The 25,239-nt window shown below is 41.2% G+C and overlaps 1 protein-coding gene and 2 non-coding genes across 6 annotated transcripts; 2 read left to right on the top strand and 1 right to left on the bottom strand.

Moving 5' to 3' along the window:
- Positions 1–480: 480 nt before the first annotated feature.
- On the bottom strand, positions 481–25,037 carry map4k1 (mitogen-activated protein kinase kinase kinase kinase 1). 4 transcript variants are annotated; one of them, XM_086035984.1, is made up of 31 exons: positions 24,698–25,037; positions 23,360–23,417; positions 23,201–23,291; positions 23,058–23,122; positions 22,893–22,948; positions 21,685–21,732; positions 20,470–20,512; positions 20,325–20,397; positions 20,108–20,239; positions 19,963–20,025; positions 19,220–19,301; positions 17,654–17,770; positions 17,441–17,522; positions 14,634–14,686; positions 14,477–14,523; positions 14,324–14,371; positions 14,164–14,209; positions 13,920–14,070; positions 12,960–13,057; positions 12,442–12,480; positions 11,422–11,557; positions 11,263–11,339; positions 10,614–10,674; positions 10,416–10,518; positions 10,249–10,325; positions 7,596–7,681; positions 6,297–6,474; positions 3,601–3,669; positions 3,439–3,525; positions 2,009–2,135; positions 481–764 (listed from the first exon to the last, which is right to left on the bottom strand). In XM_086035984.1, exons 1-31 carry the CDS (start codon positions 24,797–24,799, stop codon positions 668–670), a joined length of 2,592 nt encoding a protein of 863 aa, XP_085892110.1. In that variant the 5' UTR covers positions 24,800–25,037; the 3' UTR covers positions 481–667. The 4 variants fall into 4 exon arrangements, with proteins under 4 accessions (XP_085892110.1, XP_085892111.1, XP_085892112.1 ...); XM_086035985.1 differs by having other exon boundaries at positions 10,267–10,325; XM_086035986.1 differs by having other exon boundaries at positions 11,422–11,500.
- On the top strand, positions 15,455–15,527 carry trnak-uuu (transfer RNA lysine (anticodon UUU)). The gene has a single exon. It is a non-coding gene; the product is annotated as a tRNA-Lys (tRNA).
- trnak-uuu (transfer RNA lysine (anticodon UUU)) lies at positions 17,267–17,339 on the top strand. Its single transcript has one exon. It is a non-coding gene; the product is annotated as a tRNA-Lys (tRNA).
- Positions 25,038–25,239: the final 202 nt, after the last annotated feature.

Genomic DNA, 25,239 nt, shown 5'->3' with positions numbered 1-25,239 from the left:
ACTACACGCTCTTACGCGCACACACGCATTGTTGCATATGTGTGTGGTGACGTAACTTTGAGGGGCGCGGCGGAGTGAGAGAAGTGAAGCTCAAAAAAAAAAAAAAGAAAGAAAGAAGTGAAGCTCTCGTTAACTCCACTGTTGCAGGTTGGTGGGGCGTCTGTATTTCTCTGGCAAGTGTTCCAAAAACACGCTTCGCTGCACTGCAGCGCTCTGTTCCGTGCACAAGCAATCCTCATTAATGCAACAATAGTACTGTTTAAATTGTTTCATAATTTAATACACATACTTAACACTATTGTACGGAGCCCATTGCTCAATTATTAGCCCAATATTGTTATTTCATAAATTCCTATTTCTCTTTTAACTGACTCTTTAAAATTGACAAAAACCCGTTTTGAATATATACTTATACTTATACTTATACATACTATACTTATACTTATTTATAAAATAATGACATATTACTGGACAAGTCAGTTCATGGAGCCTTTAAGTTACTTTAATACAGTGCATGTCAGTGTTACATTGATCACATCAGCATTAACTGAGACTCCGGTGACTGAATCCCACCAATCCCACTGAAACCAGTTTCACCAAGTGGCGTCAAGCATCTCGTATAGTATGAGTGCCACAGGGAAACACCATGATGCTCTGCTCACGGCCATCATGGAAGCATGACGTAGTTCTCAGCAATCTCCAGCAAGTACAGGTTGGACAGCCCCGAGGAGTCCTCGATCTGGTGCGTCTCCATGACAACCATCCTGCACAGATGTCATAGTGAACACTACACGAAGTCATGCAGCAAAAGTAAAATAAGCACCCCGTTTGACTATTCATTGTTCCCACAGAGGGGGTGTTTTTTTTTCTCTTGTTGGTAGTCGGAAATGCTAACGGAAGCCCATTTAAAATGATAGTTGGACCGGCCTATAGACGATTACTATATGGTCGGCTGGACAAAATGGCGGATAAACGGATGGCGGAAGGGTACCCAGGCTGTAGGCGGAAGGCGATAAACGGACTCCAAATTTTTAGTAAAATGCCCAGCTCTGTATAGAATGGTTAATTCTCTTGTTTTATGTGTTAGTTTTAAAGTTAATGTCAACCTGGGAGTGACAAATAAACAGCTTGATGTAAGCACACTATAGTAACTTATTTGGAGAACAGTCAGCGTGAGTGGAAACAGGCATTAAGGAATACTTTTGAAAATTGTGTTTTGATAGGTTTAAATGTATTTAAAGTATGTGGGGTTAAAGCTAGATACTGTGTTTAAATATGGTCTGCCTTTATAGATTTTCACATATTGTGGGTGGGTAGAATACAGAGATGGGCATTCTGTCCCACGGACGAAACGGGACGGACGGACGGACGCCCATTTTGGGGATGGAGGACAGAGGATGAGAAGTGTTTAAAAAAGGAGGGCTAGGCAAGGCCACAAGTGGGTTTTTGTCCGTCCCTGTAATCGTCCTGAACCGGGTCAGGGACCGATTGATGTGTTGTGTTGGGTTCTTTTAAAAAGCAAGACCACTGTTCTCTTCTGAGAGACCACAGAGCCTTATTTATTAACTGCCTGCCACAACGCTCCAAAGTGCATTCCCTGCAATAATATTGTACTCACAGGCATAGTCTGCCCTCTAGTGGTTCAACACATGTAATACCATGGATTACGCCACAGGACGCCCATTTTACTAACGATTGACAGAAACACACCCAGCCTGTCTTGCGTGTGTAATCAAGGATAAGGTATGTATGGGGCATAGGAAAAAAGGTACATAGCAATTTTCTTTTGGTAACTAACTGTTAACATTTAGTACATACAATACAATACAATACAATTTTATTTATAAAGCGCAGTTCACAACAGCTACAGCTGTAACAAAGCACTTTACATACAACAACAAAAATAGCCATAATACAACAAGTGAAATCAATAAATTAACATAAAAACACTATATATATGAGCTTTAAATAATATTTATGAGTGCATACAAAGAACAAAGTGTCAAACCTGTCAGATTGTACGAGCCGGAAGATTTTCTTGGGGTCGGCGGTCTCCTGTAACACCTCGCCGGTGCCTCTGTTCGTCCTCAACCAGCCGTGACGCCACACTGCTAACAATGTGTCCTCGAAATACACTGCAGAAAAATATCTTGAATGAGTTGTTGTGATGTCTCCAGTATGGTTTGTTAGTGCACTCAGAGCCCGGATACTTCAATTGATTTGGTAGAGCATCACACGTTTAATCTGAGGGTTCAAGTCCCTGTTCAGGCCTTACCATTTGGACAAATTGAGCAACAAAAATATTCTGACAAGTTCCAAGCAGTGTTTTTGATTCAAGACTTCATTGTGTTGCTTCAATAGCTTTGTTTTTGTGTGTGAGAAGTCGACTGTACAGATTTACACATTTCTAACAATGATTTTTCATTGACACATTTATGTACTTTACCTTTTTCTATAATTTACATTCTGTCTTGGGTTTTGACTAAAATTCCTTTAGATTAATTCAGTAGCCATTTGATGATGCATCCACCTATTATTAAAAAGTATTGGAATTAGTCATCAGTATTGACAAAACTGGCCTTCTTTTTACTAGTATCTGATTATTACCAAATATGGCAGTATTGCAGACTATTTGTAAGGGTACGATGACAGTTTCCCCTTCTTGCAGCATATTGATATTGTCATTGATATTGCCATGCAGCTTCGATGGTATTCTTCCAATACATACGTTATTGTGCAATGCTCTATTTATAAAAATCCAAACATTGTGCAATAGTGAGGTATTGGAATGTAATTCCCACTCTTAAATTAAATAAATATTAGTAGATAAATGCAGAGCTTGGAATCGTATATCCGTCTATAACTTCTGCACGGTATTTCCGGCGGACCCATGTGGTCCCAGTCCGTCCCTCGTCGGTGACAGCCAATCGTCGTCGAGAACATAATTTTCATGTGACACGCAGGCGCCGCACTAGCAGACACGGCGACAAATAAAGAAAAATATCAAATAAAAACAACAGACACACACACAGTGTGGTGATCGGTGAAATAAAAACAAAATGGGCCACATCTGTGGGACCGAAAGGTATACAACACTGTTATATTTATTTATTTTTTCGTTTGGCTGCGTATCAGGAGTGGGGCACCTGCGTGGTACCGGTAAAGTCCATTCTCGACGCCGTTTGGCTGACTGAGACCGACCGTGCGGGTCTGAAACATAGACGGTAACTCATAGACGGACTAAAGCATAGACGAATTCAATGCCCATGCAGCTCTGAATGTACAGTAGTTTGCACATACAACAGTTTGTAAACTTTAGGTCAGCATATTATTTAGCCAGAGAAGAATCTGACAAGGAACTAAATTACACAATGCAACATGCTCACACACCACGCACCCTTCTTGTGTGCTACCCTCTGTCCTCCAAGTTGGACTCACCTACAGACTCCACATTGTGTGAGAAGGTGGTCTCGCAAGGCTGGCTGCTCCTTAGCGCCCCCTCCAAGCCGACAATGTGTACTGTCCCTGCAGTGTGAAAGATGACTGACACATGATTGAAAAACATTATGCAGTATGAGGAATAAATGAACACGTGTTTACCTTCTAATAGGACCAGCAGCGAGTTGCTGTCCAACTGGTTGACCTGCATGGCATCTGGGCAGCGTTGGTCTGTGACAATACACACACAAGTGGCGGTAGTAGTTTGAATTTGTGTAAAATTTGTGTTAGATCCCTTAGTGGTTATGTCAATAATGCGAGCATAGCTGTGCTTGTTAATGAAGCCGCTGTCACCGGACCAAAACCATGCTCTCTCTCTTCAGCATGTGCGCAAGGTAGGAGGACATTCTGTATTAATTCCAGCCATCGTCAATGTGGTTGTGGCTTGCGAGCGAACGAGCAACATGTCTGCTGCACTTCTTTGTTGTCCAAAGTGTATTCTGGGCCACTAAAAGACCTTTCAGTGTTGTATCTTTCACATCAAAAGTGGAATCTCACTCAGTAGACTTATTTCATAGTGTTCTTTCAGGAATAACGCCGGTATAGATGCATTCGGTTGGGCGTAGGTGTGTGTGTATATTATTGTGCAGTCTATTCCAACATTTACACACGTTAGAGTCGTCTAGTGACGTGGCTCCATTATTTTTAAAACATTTTTAAAGTTACTAAATGTACATGAAAAATATTTGTTATGAAATTAATTATAGACAAAAATATTAACTTTTTACTGATGAAAATGGGTCCACTGATAGTGTAGTGGTACACACGCCTGAGTTGTGTGCGGGCAGCGTGGGATCAATTCCCGCTCAGTGACAGTGTCTATGTGTGCCCTGCGACTGGCTGGCGACCAGTTCGGGGTGTAGTCTGCCTTCGCCCATTGACGGCTGGGATAGGCTCCAGCAACTCCCCGTGACCCTATATAGGATAAGCGGTTTGGAAGATGACATGACATGACATGATGAAAATGGCTAGATATGTGAAGTATCCCTTTAAAGCGGAAGTCGACCCAAACATGTTTTTTTCAGGAATATGTTCTATGCAGGCCCACTAGTTGAAACACGGCATTGTGATTAATATTGCATTAGTGGAATATGAGTTAAGCGGCAAAATCCACTCATTTTTAGCCATCTCAGGGAGCGGCCATTTTGTTTGATATCACCAATGCTCAAGGCTCAGGTAGCGACCAATCACAGCTCGCCTGTTTTATGAAGCTGAGCTGTGATTGGTCGTTATCTGAGTCCAGAGGGTTTGTGATGTCATTTTCAGTCGACAGAAGTGGCAAGGTATAATGCCATCAAAATCCCGCCCACTGTTTTATGCTTAACATTGATCAAAATGAGTCTTTAACGTGGTGTATGTTGACATCCATGCAGTTTGTCGATTGCATATGCAATGGCCGATGAATAGTGAATCAGAATCAGACGTTGTTGTAATATACACTCAACAAAATATAAACGCATCACTTTTGTTTTTGCTCCCATTTTTTATGAGGTGAACTCAAAGGGCTAAAACTTTTTCCACATACACAATATCACCATTTCTCTCAAATATTGTTCACAAGCCAGTCTAAATATATGATAGTGAGCATTTCTCCTTTGCCGAGATAATCCATCCCACCTCACAAGCGTTCCATATCAAGATGCTGATTAGACACCATGATTAGTGCACGGTTGTACCTTAGACTGCCCACAATAAAAGGCCACTCTGAAAGGTGCAGGTTTGTTTTATTGGGGGTCGCGGGTTCTGGGGACTCAGAAAACCACACGCCACACACTCTGTCTGCCATCTGCCCTGAACAGTGTAAACCGGACACCTCCCCAACGTTACGGACGCCATCGAATGTGAGCATTTGCCCACTCAAGTCGGCTGCGACGACAAACTAGAGTCAAGTTGACACCCCGATGCGGATGACGAGCATGCAGATGAGCTTTCCTGGGACCGTTTCTGAAAGTTTGCGCTGAAATTCTTTGGTTATGCAAACCGATTGTTTCAGCAGCTGTCCGAGTGGCTGGTCTCAGAAAATTTTGTAGGTGAACATGCTGGATGTGGAGGTCCTGGGTTGGTGTGGTTACATGTGGGCTGCAGTTGTGAGGCTGGTTGGATGTACTGCCAAACTTTTTGAAACGCTTATGGTAGAGAAATGAACATTCAGTACACAAGCAATAGCTCTGGTTGACATTCCTGCTGTCAGCATGCCAATTGCGCGCTCCCTCAAATCTTGCGACATCTGTGGCAGTCTAAGGCATACCTGTGCGCTAATCATGGTGTCTAATCAGCATCTTGATATGGCACACCTATGAGGTGGGGTGGATTATCTCAGCAAAGGAGAAGTGCTCATTATCACAGATATAGACTGGTTTGTGAACAATATTTGAGAGAAATATGATATTGTGTATATGGAAAAAGTTTTAGACCTTTGAGTTCATCTCATCAAAAATGGGAGCAAAAAACAAAAGTGTTGCATTTATATTTTTGTTGAGTGAAAGTATCCACTCATGATTGCCACCCAATCAACTCAAATGTACGTGACAGCCAATCGGCATTAAGAACGTACACGATATCCTGGAGTAATAAAAAGTAGTCACTTTTTGAAAAGGCATTCGGGACTTGATAACTACTGATACCGGGACTGTACAAAGAAGAGCAGGCCTGGAGAAAGTTGGGCCTGGAAACTGGCGTATCTGGTGAGTACTTTTTTGCAGCTCTACAAGATAGCAATAGCATTAGCCACACGCTTTACAAACTCACTCACCACTCTCTGTCTTTTTTCAGTTATACACACACACACACAGGCTCACCCGTGTCAGTGCGCGTGAACCAGGAAGTGTTGGAGTTGAGGTTGATGTACTCCAAAGCGACGGGCAGTGCGTGACCGGACCCCCGAGAGACACCGATGCAGACCAGCGGGTACTCCTGCTGGGGGTCCAGCACTGTCTCAAACACCCGCAGTGCGTTGGTGAGGGGAAAGTCAAAATGCTACATCGATAGAACAACATCATACTAGTTTGTGAAGTGCTTTATTTAAAAAAAAAAAAAAAATACCCCCTTGTTGCAGCTGTAAGGAATTCCGAGACGAGGTCACCAGGGGAGAGGCCCTTGACCCTCGTCAGGGAAAAAAGTATCCACAGTGGGATTCCTACACCCCGGTTCTTGTAATGTTTACAGGTGGTATTGTGTCCAAATGAAATTCTGGCACATTAAATTTGTCTCTGAGTATTTAAAGCGGAAGTCCAACCATCCATCCATTATCTGTACCGCTTCTCCTCACAAGGGTCGCGGGGCGTGCTGGAGCCTATCCCAGCTGTCTTTGGGCAGTAGGCGGGGGACACCCTGAACTGGTTGCCAGCCAATCGCAGGGCACACAGAGACAAACATCCGCACTCACAATCACACCTAGGGCCAATTTAGAGTATCCAATCAACTTACCATGCATGTTTTTGGAATGTGGGAGGAAACCGGAGTGCCCGGAGAAAACCCACGCAGGCACGGGGAGAACATGCAAACTCCACACAGGGAGGCCGGAGCCGGGATCGAACCCACGACCTCTGAACTGTGAGGCGGACGTGCTAACCAGTCGACCACCGTGCCGCCGTAAAGCGGAAGTCAACCCAAACAATTTTTTTTCAAGGATATGTTCCCAGCAGGCCCACTAGTTGAAACGATCAATCACGGCTGACCTGTTTTATGAATCTGAGCCGTGATTGGTCGTTGTGAGCAGTTGTGATGTCATTTTCAGTCGACGGACGGCAAAATGGCTGCCCCCGGAGATGGCTAAAAACGAGTGCATTTTGCTGCTTAACTTATATTCCACAAACGTAAAATTAATCAGAATGCCGTGTTTCAACTAGTGGGCCTGCTGGGAACATATTCTTGAAAAAAGAGATAAAAGATAAGATAATGAGTTATAAATCAGTTCCAGCCTCGGAGGACAAGACAAATCTAATGTATCAGAATTTCATTTGGACACAATATCACCTGTAAACATTACAAGAACCGGGGCGTGACAATTCCACTGTGGATACTTTTTTCCCTGACGAGGCAAAAGGGCCTCTCCCCTGGTGACCTCATCTTGGAATTCCTTACACAGCTCTGCCTACCTTGATCAGCATGAACTTGTTCATTGGCTCATACCACTGCAGCAGCACCACACTAGACTCCAGAGCGCAGCACAGGAAGTTGTCCGCTGTGAAAAGTAAACACGCGTCAAAAATAGCAGGAGGGGAGAACAGGGCAGCGAGGTGTAATTATGACACAAGGTGGAGGAGGTGCAGTTGGGAAGGAAGCCTGAGGTAGAAGGTGTATCTAGGAAGGAAGACGGTGGATTGAGAAGGATATGAGGTGTTAGTTCAGAGGAGAGGTGGAGCATGAGGAGGCAAGGAGATATAGTTAGGGAGGGAGGTGTAGTGAGTGGAGGATGGCGCAAGGAGGCAGAAGGACAGAAGAAGGTTTCATTAGGAGAAGGAGGCTAAGTGATACCATTAAGAGGGGAGGATGGGATATTGAATATTGAGAGTGGAATTGGGAAAGAAAGAAGGGCAGATACGGCTAGGAGATGTAGCTAGGAGAGGAGAGAGAGAGACGTGTAGTTTAGAGGGGAAGACATGTTAGGTGGTGTACTTAGGAGAAGACAAGAATAAAGAGGCAAGGAGGTAAAGTTAGGAGAGGAGGTGGAATGACGAAAGTGCCAAAGGTGGGCATTTCACTAAAGTTTGCTGGCATTCGTCAAAATTCAGCAGCCTAGGTCAAGCCGAACCAAACCGTAATCGTCTGTCGGTCAGCTCACCATGTTATTTAAACCACGCTTCCGTCTGTAAACATCAAAGTTCAATCATCAATCCGGGAAAAAAAAGGTCCAACAGATGAAAAATCCATCCATCCATTATCTGAACCGATTTGATTAAAATGGTAAATGGAGTGCACCAGGTACATCATAATGTTAGCTTGCTGCTCCAACAGCTTTACACTCACGTACATTTGACATATCACATAGCCTACACTCATTTGCCAATCTATTGAACTCTAGGTAACTGCTGCCACTTTAACTCTTAAAAGTATTACTTTAAAGCTATGCTTACTTTTAACCAGAATCCCAAGTCATATTGTTGCCAAAAAAACAATCCCGGTGGATTAAAATCATTCCTAGTCCGTGTGCAAACTGAAATAAAGTTGCCATTACAATAAATGAATGTTTTTTTTCTTCGAATTTGTCTTCTCTTTTCTTCTCCTACTTCTTGTCTTTTCGTGGTTGGCAAACAACTTTTGATGCATTACTACCACCTTCTGAAATGGAGTTTGGGCCTTCATGCAAAATACTGTTTCACAACCTCCTAAACCTACTCTTTCCAAAAATAAAACAGAAATGTAAAACAACTCACAAGAACTCTGTAAAACTGTCTCTTTATTCAAAGCTCCTTTATTACTTCTTAGCTCATTAATTAGTCACCCTGACTAACTCATGATTAGCTATTTCACGCACACCGCCACCAGCTGTGCATATAAGTCAATGCAGTCTGGGTCGCATTTCCGTCTTGTGTCAGCAAGATGGACTGTGAGGTTGGCCAGGTTTATGATGATTACACTGACGGACAAAACGGGTGTCCGTCAGTGACGGTCAGACGGACCAGTCCGCCGGTCAGACGGAATGCCCGCCTCTGGAAAGTGCAGTAAGGAATGGAAGGGTAAGCGCATGTAGTCGGAATAGAAGGATGGACGAAGGTTTGGTTAGGACAGGGGCGCCCACACTTTTTCAGTCTGAGAGCTACTTAAGACATGACAGAGTCAAAATGATCTACCACCTATTAAAAATGCAAAACACATGATTTATAAATATATTGAGAATTATTTTTATATGTACCGTATATGCTGGTGTACCTTGCATGACTGCATCAACCTATATAGCACAATACAACAAAAAAATGTTTTGTGATTACCTGGCTTACTCTGATGACTTGCACTGAATGGAATCAGCCAGGGACGCATAGTCCGGACAGTAGCTGCTGATAGCCAGCCTCAAGCTGATTTGCAGCAACAACAATCCGCCCATTCGCTCCATTCGGCGCGTATAAAACAAGCCAACTTTTTTGCACACTATGCTAATCCTATCAATATTGCTGTCTTGGTGAAGTTCAAGAACTGTTCAAAAACGACGCAGAATGAACAGGACACTGTGTGGCTGTGTGTGACGTAGCATGCTCGATGCTGACTGGCTGCCGCGAGGCGGAATGGCAAAAAAAGTTGACTTGTTTATACGCGCCTAGTGGAGCGAATGGACGGATTTCCGGTGCTTCGCTCCACGTCCCACCGCTTCAAATGCATCATTCGCGCCACCCCGCACGCTTCGGCGCCCGCACGCGCGAACTACATTGACTCCAATTGAAACGCACCGCCAGAAACGCAGTTGGTGTGAACGTAGCAATACAGTAGTGAGGAGGGATGATAGGCTGGTGATCTACCCACGATGCCTTTGCGATCGACCGGTCGATCGCGATCGACGTAATGGGCACCCCTGAGTTAGGAGAAGAGGAGGCAAATAATGTGTAGTTAGGAGGGGTGAACATGGCAAGGAGTCATACCAAGAAAAGGCAGAGATGTAGTTAGAAGAGGAGAATTGGGCAAGGAGGAATAGTTAGGAGAGGAGGAGACAGAGAGTGTAGTAAGGAGAAGTGAAGGCACAAAGGTGTAGTTTGGAGGGGAGGAAAATGTGATAAGGAACACATTTTATATTTATATTATTTGTGGCTGTGTAGTAACTTTCGTATTTGTGAATACCGACTGAGCACGTCCTGCATCCTTTGGTGTCAGGTATTTTACACGTCACCGCACATCTCCTAAAGACACGGACCACATTTCCTTAGGTGAGTTAAGGAGATACAAAACACACGCTGGAAATGGAGACATGGCGCAGCATCCGGTGTTACCGCGGCAACAGCCGATGAGTGGGCAGCGCTACCATCCTTTGGTCCCTGCGAGCCTGCTCGTAGAGCTCCTTCAGCGAATGCGAGTGAAGCTGCGAGGATTTACCTGAAAAAACAAAAAACAGGGTGGTCTCGTAGGAGATCCTTCATATATTCCTCAACAAGTTCCTCAAAGTCCTCGAGACGAAGATAAAGACGTACCCGATACGGACATGAGTACGTTGTGGCAGCTATAGACCCAGGTGCACTTGCCAGGGTACAACTAAATAGGAGAAAAACAGAACATCCGGTCAGCTTTTTCTCGAGGAGACCAGCAGATCACTCGGAAATAATCAACAACAACAACAAAAAAATGATGGTACGCTTGATGGCATGTCCGCGCTCAATGTAGGTATCACACAAGATTAATGTGATCGCTCCTCTCGCCAGTTACACATGATAACCACCATCTTGCAAAAAATAAACAACTATGAATAATCCACAGAGTCAATTAGAAAGTCCACATCAAAGTCATTCATGTGAATGTACACTCGCGCAATGTGGACACGTCATATAAGGTTTTTGTTATTGCTTCTCTTGCCAGTCATTTCTTTTAACTGCCACACTGCACAATAGAAATAAACAACTGCAAATAGTCCAGAGTACAAAGAAGTTCCACAGCAACTCAGTCATGCATGGGAAAACGCTCATGCATTGTCCTGTACATAGAATATAAGACTAATACAATTCCGCATCTTGCCAATTATTCACATTCTAAAAAAAGTTGGGTTATTTCATTAACCCAATTTTGGGATTGTTTGTGTTGGGCCAAAATTCTGGGTTATTATCAAAGTAAGCAAAGTAAGCGTACTAGCTCCATGGTGGCCTCCGAGCTGTTGAGGTTGAGTGTGTAGATGCCCTCCTCTGCTCCCACAATCAGGTGCTGGTCTAGAGAGGGGGGGATCAGAAACAGAAAGTGGATCGCACACTGAAAATAATTTCAAAAAGAGGAGCGTTCCCCCTCTGGTACCTTTGGTGTCTGGGTGTTCCCAGGTGGTGGAGCACTTTACTTTGAGAGGACATCCGTAGAAAATCTTCTTAAAGTAGATCTGAACCAGGAGGGAGGACATTGAACTGTACCACCTCACGTAGTTTACGGGGGTGTGCTGAGACACATGTGAGTTCAGGGCCTGGATAGCTCAGTTGGTATCGCAACAGACTTACCACAGTCCATTAAAGTCCATCCACAAAGTCACAAATGTAAATTGGTAAAGTCACAAAAGTTCCCCAATCACGCCTGTCAATAGTGTCACTAAGTAAAGCCATTAATAAAGTCACTTAAAGTGGAAGTCAACCAAACATATTTTTTTCAAGAATATGTTCTTTGCAGGCCCACTAGTTGAAATACGGCATTAATAAATAATTGATAAATAAATATTGCGTTTGTGGAATAAGAGTTAATTCACCCGTTTTTAGCCATCTCTGGAGGCGGCCATTTTGTCACTTCTGTCGACTGAAAATGACATCCAACTGTTCAGGGCTCAGTTGACCGACCAATCACGGCTGACCTGTTTTCTGAAGCTGATCTGTGATTGTCGTTACCTGAGCCCTGAGCAGTTGTGATGTCATTTTCAGTCAACAGAAGTGACAAAATGGCCACACGCTGAGATGGTAAAAAGAGGTGGATTTTGCTGCTTAACTCATATATCATATCAGAATGCCGTGTTTCAACTAGTGGGCCTGCATAGAACATATTCTTGAAAAAAATGTTTGGGTTGATTTCCCCTTTTAATCTTTTAATAGTCACTTAACTCCATGAATAAAGTTACTATAAGTTGAGCGTTCAAGTCCCTGTTCAGGTTTTCTTCCTTAAATGTAAGGTAAAGATGATGAAGGTGTCTTTCAAGATCCTGTCAAGAAAGCACTGTCTTGTAAATTTGACACCCTATTGTTAACAGGCCAAATTTCAGTGAATGTCAATTGTCAACCAATGAAGGCAACAACAATAAAATCAGTCAGTAGTCCAACGATAAATTCCATTAAAACTCACACAAGGTTTCCTGAGAGGACTCACACACTTGGCAGGGTCCTGAGAGAAACATACACACATACGCACACACAAGAGGTTTTAAGTGTAATATTTTTTTTCTGTTCTGATTCTTGTAGCTCAATTTCTAAAACTATACATATCTACCACAAAAACACTCACAAAGTTTGCAAAACTAAAAGCACAAACACTGCTTTGTACTGAGGTTGCCATTTTGTAACACACTTTGAGCACCCAGCTCTCTTTTTGCAGAACTGTAAACACAACTCACTGCTTCACACTCAATTTCCAAATGATCCCACACTCCTTGCAAAACTAAAGTACTGTATATACATTTATGGCTATTATTTTACAAAATTCTGCCAACTATCTGGCCACAATGTCGCAGGACCAAACTGTTTTATAAAATTAGTTCTCTTCAATCAGCCTGAGCAATACACTAATGGTTGATGTTGATAGTTTTGGAAGAAAAAAAGTCTAAGAAGAAAAAAACGATTGGACTCGTGTACTTTGACTGGTACCTTTGACGAGGGTTGCTGGTGTCTGTGTCTGCTTTTAGGAGGCAGCTCAGGAGGTAAGGGCGTCACCTGTTGGTCTAACAACTGGAAGGACATGGAGTCTGCATCGTGCACGTATGCACCCCCCCCCCACACACACACACACAATCACACACGCACGCGCACACACGCACGCACGCGCACACCCCTCCCCCACACACACACAAAATCCATCAATTAAGTCACTAAGTTACTAAAATTGCTCAATACAGTTTATCATCAAAGTCACAAAAGTCCCTCAAAAAAAGTCAACCATGGAAAGATCATGAATGTGAACAATTTATCGCCACTCAGCGGCAAACAAAAACACGATAACAACGGCAAAGGGCAGTTAACTGGACAATCAACAATGCAGAACAACGGCTTCCTGGTGACTCAATCTCTTCAAGTGACATCACTCACCGAAGATTATCGTAAATTGCCGAACATTTGCATTTTCATTGTTAAGTGCGTCGCTGTGGGTCTAATTATCAGTCTGGGTGGCTTGCGTCATAAAAACGAACGAAAGCATGTTTAAAATAGTTTTAGCCGTTAGTATTACTCAAAAGATGGTCGGCCAAATTTATGTCGCACTTGGTCTTTTAAGTCAACAAGATCTGGTCACTGGATGAAGTTGCTGAAAATTAGGTCACTAAACTCCATCAATGAAGTCACAAATGTACATCAATCAAGTCGTATAATAAAGTGAATAAATACCATCCATAGTCATTAAAATCAATCAATCAAGTCTCTTAAGTCCATCAATAAAGTTACAAAATCCCATCAATAAATTCACAAAATAATGTCACTAAAGTCTATCAATAAAGACACCAAAAGCTGACGGAAGCCCATCAATAAATAAATTGAATAGAGTAAAATGAGTAGTGTGTGTGCATGTTTGTATGCGTGTAAATGTGCGTGTGTGTGTGTGTGTGTGTGTCTGACCTGAGTGTCTCATGAGTCTCGGGTGTAGAGTTGCTTTGACGTGCGTGCCGCTGGACGTCCTGACGAGGGGCGAGGGGACGCACAGTGAAGACTGCTTTAAAGCACCATCTTCTACCCAAATGATTTCCTCTGAGCTCGAACGCACTTTGGGCTACATACGTACAAAACACACACACGCATGTGCACACACAAAGACTTTGATTAATTTCAAAGGTTCTCAGAATTCCTGTGATTGTTTGTTTACCCTGGGGGGAAGTGGAGGTGGCACTTGGTCCGCTGGCATTGTGACACTGTGGACAGATAGAGAAAGTGGATCAAGTCTATGTGTGTGTGTGCGTCTGTTACAAAGAGTGTGTTAAAAGCGTGTGTGCGAGTAAATGAAAGATTGTGTGTGAAGTGCTTACGCATCCACATCATCGTAGTCGTCATCTGAAGAATCTGAGTCCTTGTCCCTGACACACAAAATGAGCACACGTTCAAATATATATCTAATGGGTGTATGCGTGTATTTATATGGGTGTGTGTGCGTGTGTGTGTGTGTGTGTATTCACGCATACCTCAGTGGATGTGTGTTGACGCCATGTGAGCTTCCTGAACGCATCAGCTGCACAGAGCACATTAGAAGCATGCCAATGTAGAAGTAGCATTGTATGATTAACTGTGAATGATTGCATGTGGATGTCTGCATGGATGTTTGAGTTTTCATAGGCTCACAGTTGCATGTGCTGATTCTTTCTTCACAGGACTCTTAGAGTAAATCTGCGCCACTGTAAAACGGTAGGCACAACATCATAAATCGTCAAACACCTGTACTGACCCTGGGTAGCTCAGTCGGTAGAGCATCAGGCTTTTAATTTGAGGGTCAAGGGTTCAAGTCTGTGTTAAGACATTCTCATTGAGATGAAGTTGAGCACTTCCAAAAGCATAACTGAGTTATGTTTCTTATGTTAATTTGAACTCAGGCTCCAATGTTAATGTCCCTGTACAGGTGTTTGTATTGACATGAGATGAAAGGGCAAAAAGAACATTTTCTTAAAAGAAAAAACATTTGATTGAAAGGAGAAAAATGACCTTTTAACATATGACTCAATAGCCCTACCTCAGTAAATTTTTTTGCACTGGGTGAGAATTAATGAGAAAATTACTCCAATCATAATGTCTGACGATACTAAAGTCCATGATAAAATTAATTAAAATGTATTAATAAAGTCAATAAAGTATACAAATAATGTCTCTAAAGTGCATAAGAAAGTTATACTCTAAATAGTCACTAATCTCCTGCAACAAAGTGATCAAAAAAGCCATTTAAATCCATCAATAATGTCCCTAGTCAATTGGTAGTCACAAATCACCAAATAAAGTCACTTAAGTCAATCCAAAATGTTATTAATTTTAATTTAAAAACGAATTCCATCACTTGTCAATCAGTAGTCTAATCAATGCTTGATCAATTTTTGTTTGGATGGCCCGGGTAGCTCAATGCTTGCTCGATTTTGTGCCAGTAGTTTGCAGTGGGAGAAACCACAAAGTCCAGAGCCTGGATAGCTCAGTTGGTAGAGCATCAGACTTTTAATCTGAGGGTCCAGGGTTCAAGTCCCTGTTCAGGTGTACTTATTAAGACAAAATACCAAGAAACAATACATTTTTCTGGAAAATTAAAAATTCCTGGCGGCAACCAACAGTTAAATCTACTCCCCCTCAGCAGAATTCTTGAAAGGTGTCAGATTGAATAAAATTATTACAGTCTAACTGGAGTCACTGAAGTGGAGGTTACTAAAACAAAGTTATTAAGTCAGTAAAATCCATCACTGAAGTCCAATGAATACAGTCATTAAAGTCCGTCAACAAAATCCATCAAGTGAATCAACCATGGCTCTAATCCATGAATAAAGTCAAGAAAGCCAAACCATAAAGTCACATGAACAAACTCACCAAAATATATTCAAGACACTGATTCAAGACAGTGAATTCCATCAATGAAGTGATTTAAGTCCACCAATACACATCACAAAATTCCATCATTAAAGTCACTAGTCACTAAAGTCCATGAAAAAAAGTTAAGGTTCAGGTTCGGTTGAAATCCATCACCTCATTATTATGTTCAATTTGCAGTGGTCTAACAACAACTAAAGTAGAGTCTGGAGAGCTATCTTACAAGGTCAGAGCGTAAAGCACAGAAAGTAGACAAAGAACCACGCATAATCATATATAACCAATACAGATGATGAGATTTTGACAAAATGGCCTCCAACACATTGATTTTGATACAGGTCAAGCGTACGATCCAGTCAGTCATGCATAGAAATAATAATAAATATTATGTGTATTATTAACCCTTTCATGCAAAGTGGTCACTACAGCGGACAGCTATTTAAAAATTGCTTTCGCCTATATTAATTAATCTAAAAATGTATATTTTAAATAATAACATTAAATCATGATTAATGCATCCGCTGATAGTGTAGTGGTACACACGCCTGAGTTGTGTGCGGGCAGCGTGGGATCGATTCCCGCTCAGTGACAGTGTCTATGTGTGCCCTGCGACTGGCTGGCGACCAGTTCGGGGTGTAGTCTGCCTTCGCCCATTGACGGCTGGGATAGGCTCCAGCAACTCCCCGCGACCCTATATAGGATAAGCGGTTTGGAAGATGACATGACATGACATGACATTATTAATGCATGAAAATATTTTTTAAAATTTAGATTAATTCATATAGGTGAAAGCAACTTTTAAATAGCTGTCCACTGTAGTGACCACTATGCATGAAAGGGTTAATTACTGTTAATAAAGTCCATCAACAAAATCACTTAAGTCAATAAAAAAGTAATCAAATTCCATCACTAAAAGGGGAAGTCAACCCAAACTATGCAAGCGCACTAGTTGAAACAAGGCATTCTGATAAATATTGCGTTTGTGGAATAAGAGTTAATCCACTCGTTTTTAGCTGTCTCCGGGGGCAGCCATTTTGTCACTTCTGTCGACTGAAAATGACACCACACACCCTCAGGGCTCAGATAACGACCAATCATAGCTCAGTTTCAGAAAACAGGTGAGCCGTGATTGGTCGTTATCAGAGCCTTGAGCAACTCTGATGTCATTTTCAATTGACAGAAGTGACAAAATGGCCACCCCAGAGATGGCTAAAAACGGGTGGATTTTGCTGCTTAACTCATATTCCACAAACGCAAAATTAATCAGAATGCTAGTGGGCCTGCTGGGAACATATTCTTGAAAAAAATGTGTTTGGGTAGATTTTTTTTTCAGTAACTAAAGTCAATCACTAGTACCTCACGACCGATTTTGGGCCTTAAATTGACAGTGCAACCTCAATACTGTACTTTTCAGCGCCTGGGTAGCTCAGTCGGTAGAGCATCAGACTTTTAATCTGAGGGTCCAGGGTTCAAGTCCCTGTTCAGGCGATCAGTTAATTATGAAAGGAGATTCCGTGTAACATAGTAGTTCATGCAGAACTTATGAAGTTGCTGCTTATTTTACACTTTATGAGAGTGTGTTGTCTTACACTTTGTGTGTGAGTGGTTCCTCTCGCCTAAGTTGTATTTGTCGATAGACTGGATCCTATTCAAGGATCCGTGCACACTCACCTGCAATCCAAACACATGGAGTCAATGTAAAAATACAATTGGAGGCAGTCAAGTATTGGTCACTGGTTGGCTTCAAACGGATTTAAAATCAAGTCATATTGTTGTACTGATGTCACATTAGGAAGTCAGACCTCCATTTCATCATCATCTGTTGCTGGAAAGAATTTGAGATTCTCAGGGTGTCGACATTTCTCCAGCAGCTCTAGAGTCAGTGCTCGGCTCAGGCTCCGCTGGCTCAGGAACATGTGCTGGGACACAAGAGTAGACAGGAGTCACAGTTTGGGTTTCAAATTAGCTTTCTGAGTCTGAGTCAGGGTTTCAAATTAAGGTTTTAAGACACAGTTACGTTTTGAAGCCAGGGTTAAAATTTCAAAATGGGGTTTCAAGCCCAAGGGTTTCAATAAGGGTTAGGGTTATTTTTCAAGCTTGGCTTGGAATTTCAAACTAGGTTAATGTTTCAATTTAGAATTTCAAGTCTACGTTAGTGTTACAAACAAGAGTTTGATGGCTTCAAATTAGAGTTTCGTGCCAGAGTTAGAGTTTCAGTGTTTCCAATTTGAGTTTCAAGCCTAGGGTAGGGTTTCAAACTTGGCTAAAGTTTCAAAACGAAGGCTTCACGGCAAGGTTGGGGTTTCAAACAATGGTGATGGTTTTAAATTCTGGATTTCAAAGTAGGGTTTGAAGCCAGGTTAATGTTTCCAAACAAAGGTCGGGGTTTCAAATTAGGATTTCAAATCAGGATTTGGTTTTCAAAGTAGGGTTTCACTCAAGGGTTAGGGTTTTAAAGCAGAGTTTCAAGCCAGGGTAAGAGTTTCCAATGAGGGTTTGAAATTATAGTTTCAATCCATAGGTTTGGCTTTCAAGTTTGGCTTTTAAACAAGGGATAAGGTTTGAAATTGGGGTTTCAACCCACAGTTGCAGTTTCAAAGCAGCACTTCAGGCCAGATTCAGCGATTCCAATTAGGATTTCAAACAAGTTATGGCTTTGATTATGGTTTCAAACATAAGTACGGGTTCCAAGATAGGGATTCAAGCTTTGCAAGCATGGTTTAGATTTAAAAGGAGGGTTTAAAGCCAGCATTGAGGTTTCAAATTACGTTTACAAGCGGGCGTTAAGGCTTCTTTATACTCCCGCAAGCGACGCCCGTGAGCATATCACTGTGGCAGTGCCGCGCACAGTTTGCCTTTATACTCGCACGCAACCCACACGCGTTGTTTTGAAAATGTGTTGCAGTTTCACTCCAAATTAGGGGGCGTCTACAACAAGCTTCTTAGTGTGTGTAGCTTCTTTACACACACATGGGTGACATAACACCCACGCTGCTGTCAAACTAGTTTGCTTCGCAGCAACAACAAGCTGCGTGGTGGATCCTCTCCTCCGTGGCGACAAATAAATTACCCTCAAAGAACCGAGCCGAGGACAAGTGTACGTCATCGTAACATGTGACATAACGGACCAATCACGAGACAGGATGCGCACGGCGTTGTATACGCAGCTACAATTTCTGACGTGTGTGGCATGTGTCGCAGACCTGTCGGCAACATGTCGCACAGCAATACGCGTCATTCACGTGAGTCAATGCAGCAGTTGTCGCCCGCGCCGGCGCGGGAATATAAAGAAGCCTAAAGGGTTTCAAATTAGGGTTAAAGTATTAACTATAAGGTTTCAAGGTACAGTTGATGATCACATGACTGACTGAGAGCATCTTGGAGGCACTTGGTCTCTTCTTGGGGTTTTTCACCAGCACGGCCTTCACAAAGTTGTAGAACATGGACGACCTGCACAGAGTTAACACCCCATCTCACATCATTGCCTCAACTTTTAATGTCATACTGTTACAATGACACTAAGGCAAAATTCACTAAAGTCCATCAATAAACTAAATCAGTTGGCTAAAGCCCATGAATAAAGTCGCTTAACTACTCAAAAAAGTCACCCCAACCCTAACCACAGTCCATTAATAGTCACAAAGGGTTTTCACTGGAAAAACATTAATCATGTCATTATATAAAATTACTACATTTCACCACTCAAGTCCATCAATAATGCCACTAAATTCCAACATGGAGGTCCATCAATGAGGTTACTAAAGGGCTCAATAATGTACATAAGTAATGTCACTAAATAAACTCACTACATTTCCTCAATAAAATCACTAAATTGAAGTCCAACAATAGTCACTGAAGTCCATTAATTAAGTCAAAAAAGTTAATCATTAAATAGTCAACAGAAAACTTTAATCAAAGATGGCTTTATGTGTCCCTAAACGTATTTGTGATGCTGATTAAAAACATTTATTTACTTTTTTCCCTAGCATATCTGTTTTTTAGATACTTAAATTTTTTCTCCTTAAATTTGACCTATAAAAGGTTCCACAATACAGATTTTACCATGTCTTGTAATTTATAGCTATGACGCTAGAATTTCAATGAACGTTACCATTTTGCCTTGTCCTTCAGTTTGGGAGGCTGGTAGCCACTCTTAGACATGAGAAACAGGACACTTATGGAATAAAAAAAATGAAATCAATGATGATGATGCTGAAGATGAGTTTGATGATGATGATGATGATGATGATGATTACCGTAGTGGGTGGAGCTCGAACATTGGCGGCTGTAGCTCTGCCAGTTCGATGGCAGTGATGCCCACCGACCAGATGTCACACAGCTCATTGTAACCGCCTTTGATTTCCACCGCCGCTACCTCTGGCGCCATCCTGAGTGGAGGAAGGTAATTGGAATATCTGGTCAGTCAATCTTTTGACATCAACAACAATTATTTTGTTGAGGAGGCGAGCTCACCAGTACGGTGTGCCAATGAAGGACATCCGGCGAGCCAGCGTGGCCGTGATTTGGGCGGATATTCCAAAGTCGGCTACATGACAGAGAAGATACATATATGAACACAAATGTGTTGAGTTGATGAGTTGTTCCTCGTTCCACCTACCCAACTTCACCTCGCCGTGGTCGTTGAGGAGGATGTTGGCACCCTGGAGGGTGAAGAAGAAGAAAACATCACACATACATCCACAGTATCAATATGAATATACACAGGCAGGAACAAAACAACATGGGGATAGGAATACAATCATGAAGTACTCCACAGGCAAATATTCTCTATATTATCTGGTGTCGATATGGGTCGAATGTACCATATCTATATCATATGTTTATATCTCTAAACCTGTAATGCACCTTAATTACATGTATTTACACCATATTAATATCATAGTTAATGTAAATTGTTAATCAAGTAGGCCTACCTCTAATTAAGTTTAAATTTAATGTAACATTTACATCCCACTTAATTGTTTGAGTATCTCTATTTAATCTATTTATTGTTCTTTACATCTCTCATACCATATTAACATAATACTAATACGCTATGCACATCTACAGCACTGTGCCACTTGTACATTGAATTTAACGATTTCTAATCTACCATAGATTAAAAAAATGTTTTTATTTTCTTGTCAGTAAATACAAAGCAAAGTAAACACAAAACAACATGGTGCTAAGGATACAACTCTGAGGGACTCCACAACTAATTAACTAGTGATTAACATCATATGTAATGTCTATAAAGATTAAAAGTGACCTAATTACTTTAATAATATTTAATATTTATTTTCCTCTAATGTAACATATTTACATCACATTTTATGTTACGTAAATATATATAAAACATATTTAAATAAATAACATAATTATTAAGGTGCATTATGTATCTCTATTATTTTTCCATCATATTTAAATAACATAATTATTAAGGTGCATTATGTGTCTCTATTATTTTTCCATCATATTTGATGGTCTATAATGTACCATATATACACTGTATTTCATACCTCTAATTCACCATATTTAAATCATATAAAGTGTTACCACCAATGTATTGTATTCATATCATATTTGATTATGTATACAGCTCTAATAAACCATATTTACATTCAATATATACATAATAATTGTATATAATGGTTTTAACAGCACTAATTTACTGCAGTTCATCATACCCTATTGTACGTACTACTAACCTCATTAACATCATTACATCATATGTAATGTGATGTAATGATGATACATCTATATATAATATATATATGGGTATAATACACCTCACTGTATTATACCATATTTACATTATATTTAATGTGTTCACCTTGATATCTCGGTGTATTTTCCTCTGTGCATGGAGGTAGTCCACACCCTAGTCACACACACACACACACACACGCACACACACACACACACACACACACACACACACACAGAATATGTTTTGAGTATTTATATCATTAGATTCGTGTTTGGTATGATGATGATTATAAACACATGGGGCACTATTTTCGTGCCCAGCGCAAGTCGAGTGCAAAGTGCAGTATAACTGTGCATATGGATGGATTTTTTTTTCCATTTGGTCTCTTCATAGATGAGCACAGTTGGAAAGGGGTGTTTGCCTCATTGGGGGAATAAACACAACCGACTTGATTCCCAGCCAGGTGAACTGGCTCCTCTCATTCGCTTTAAATTCAGAGCAGGAGAGGTGCACACAGTCTTTGATATGGCGGAAGCAGGAACGGACTCGTTGGAGCCCATGAATGAGATTGACACACAAAAAGTATGCTTGTAAGGCCCTGCAAGAAGATCTCCACTTGCAGATGATGCAAATGTGGCCAAGGCGATCACAGAGCACCACTGTGAAGAAGTTAGTTGGCCACTTGGAGATCGCCTTCCTTTCCGATAGCGCATGTGATACCCCTGCCCCGTATAGCTGTGCTGTGGCACAAGGGGGGTCTTTTAAAAAATATAATACAGATGATAATAATGATGATGCAATCAATGAACTGATTTCAACAATAATTCAGAGGGTTTGATGTACGCTGTTACCATATTCATAAATGAAATACGTCTGTCTGCACCTTGATTACCTGCACCACAACTTAGACCTGCTCCGAGCTGGTCTAAAGTCTTTTCTACTTTCAGTTTTCAAATTGTGCAGAGGGTGTGTAAAAGAAAACGCCGTTAGTGCAATGGAACGACGAGCATGGCGCAGGACACACTCTAAAAAAAGTTGGTTTAAAAATGGACTGATCCACTACTTGGGTCAATTAGTCAATAGTTTTGTACAAAACAATCACAAAAATTAGGCTTTTTGTACAAAACAACGTCAAATTGATCCAATTAGTGTATCGGCCAATTTTGACCTAAAATTGTGTTATTGTTAACCCAACTGTTTTAAGAGTGCAGCCTGCCAAATTTCCAAACACGGTAATCCAGACTTGCCGTGTCATGAAAATAAAGACATGCCAGATTTTTTGCCGAGCGCACGTTCACTATATGCGGAAATAGAACCCATGGTGTGACTACCTGAAGCATCTCTCGGCAGACATACGCAATCTGTGCTTCTGACAGAGGACCGGTCACTGTGAAATACAAAAAAATAATAATTCAATTAAAATTCAATTAAAATGATGTCTCTGCTTATCAAATACAGTGTATCAATCTTGATATGCGATTCATAAATTTTTTTACCACTGTAGACGTCCTGCAGGGAACCTCCCCCACAGAACTCCATGCAGATCCATAGTTTGTTGGCCCTGCATGTCAATCAATCAATCAACCAATCAATCAGACAAAGACAGTGTTTGAACTGAATGGTCGCCGTGCAGTCTCACCGTATGTAGCTGCCGTAATATGCCACAATGTTGGCGTGTTTGCAGCTCCTCACGATGACTATTTCTTGCTGGATGGTGGAAAAGTCATCCTCTGGGGATACACAGACAAATGTTTATAACAAACTCAGCTACTACAAAGCAAAGGAATAACCTTCTCACCTAGTTCGGTTTTAATAATCTTAATGGCTGCCAGGTCCCCGGTCTGCTTGTTACGTGCCTACACACAAACACACACAAAGAAAACATGCTCACTTGTATAGGTCACGTACGTTCTTTGCATCATTTACGATTATTTGATCATAAATAAAGTGTTAGTATTACTAATTCCATTTAATCCTGTGGGTTCTTTGCTTACGATTTGTGTCCAACTCACTTACTTTTTTAAAAAAATGTTTAATTGATAAAACTTTAAGTTCTTGAATAAAATAAGACTCTACAGTATTGTATTGTATCTTATAAAAAAACATGCATCACGATTAAATACTAAGTAAATAATTCAATTGATTTTGCATTATGATTTCATGATTCAGTTCAATTGGCCTTCTGGTGCGCACACCTTCGCCATCAGGGAGCAGAATACAGTATTACAGATTTAGATATATTATTATAGAAATAAGAATTAAGAAGCGTAGACCAAAGCTCCAGTAACATTAGTAATTAAAGTTAGAGGAAGAAGAATATAAGCCTGTGGGTACTATGTTGTACTGTCTGTCTACATGTGTTACACCAGCTGCATTAAAATATCCATTGCTTATTGGGTTACAGCTACCGAAACATCGATGCTTTTTTGTTAGCTTGTCTAAGGCATTAAGCTAGCGGACGACAGCAAATTCATTTTTGATGTTGTACTTTAAAATGGGTTAAAACTACAACAGATATTTCATACTAATAATGGGTTATGGCTAATGACGAACTGATGTTCATTAAAAGACTTTAAAAAAACGAAAGAAAAAGAAAATCATACAAGAAAAAAACCCTAAAATGACAGAGTATGTCTATGTGGCTAAAAAGGGCCACGGAAAAGATGAAAATGTCGTAAAATCCAACAAGGTCAGAGGGTATAAAGCACAGAAAGTAGACCAAGAACAAGTTTGTGTCTTGATTTGCCTTCAAGTGGGAGTCTTAAGATGTGAGTTTTCTTTGTAGATAGAAGAAAATTCAATGGCACTTTTTTAATGTGCTTTGACTCAGGTGCAGTCGCATGCTTTCAGTTCTCACTAAACCACTTCCTCCTTCGAGGCCGCACCAAAGCACCAAAAGCGCGACACTAAGAGCCCAAATGTACCTTATCGATAAACACAATCTTATACTGGAACGCTGCTGATATTAATACGTTAATTTAACTCGAACAAAATCATTTTGACTGCAATTACATTGGTTCAGTCATCATTCATTTGCATCAATCCTCCCTTCCATCTATACTATAATGTTGCTATAAAACATACACCAAAAAATACTTTACACACTGTGGAATTATTCAAAAGGTTAGCAGCTGACCTTATAAACCTCCCCGTAGGTTCCCCATCCGACCCTCAGCAGAATCTCAAAGTCGTCTTGAGGGTTCCTGGTGGAGAAATCCTCTCCGTGTTGAAGATCCATCAATCGGTTGGATTATTGCTCACGAACACACACATACAAACACGCAAGGAGACAAATAACACACATACACACTCAATGTGAGAGCTGATGAACAGTTTTTCTTTGTCTCCTACTTGTGTTGTCGGAAAGCTGTTGAGGCACACGCACGCACGCACGCACACACACACACACACAGTGACACACACATGCACCTTCCTGTTTCTCACTCACTTGTTGGTCCTCCCTATAAGCACTAGCACCTACCCGTAGTATCTGCTCATTTGCAGAATCAAAGCAAATTTACTTCTCTGTGTGCATGTGTGTGTGTGTGTGTGTGTGTGTGTGTGTGTGTGCGTTTCCTGTCCGCTGCTGCATATTAAAAGTCAAAATCAACCACATGCTTCCTTGTTTTGATTTGTGACCAAAATGAATTTATGCACTCGCCAGTTGTGGTCAAGAAA

Source organism: Filicampus tigris, chromosome 7 (genome assembly GCF_054856515.1).
Source record: "Filicampus tigris isolate MCC_2025a chromosome 7, RoL_Ftig_1.0, whole genome shotgun sequence".
Classification (NCBI taxonomy): Eukaryota; Metazoa; Chordata; class Actinopteri; order Syngnathiformes; family Syngnathidae; genus Filicampus; species Filicampus tigris.
This window is presented reverse-complemented; position numbering and strand designations above follow the sequence as displayed.

Bases quoted from the DNA above. Each gene is read 5' to 3' on its own strand.
- map4k1 (XM_086035984.1), bottom strand. From the start codon at position 24,799: ATGGATCTTCAACACGGAGAGGATTTCTCCACCAGGAACCCTCAAGAC. The intron at 23,123-23,200 runs GTGAGACTGCAC...ATTGACATGCAG, and splicing joins TATTACGGCAGCTACATACG to GGCCAACAAACTATGGATCT. The intron at 10,519-10,613 runs GTACGTCTTTAT...TTGTTTTTTCAG, and splicing joins CGTACTCATGTCCGTATCGG to GTAAATCCTCGCAGCTTCAC.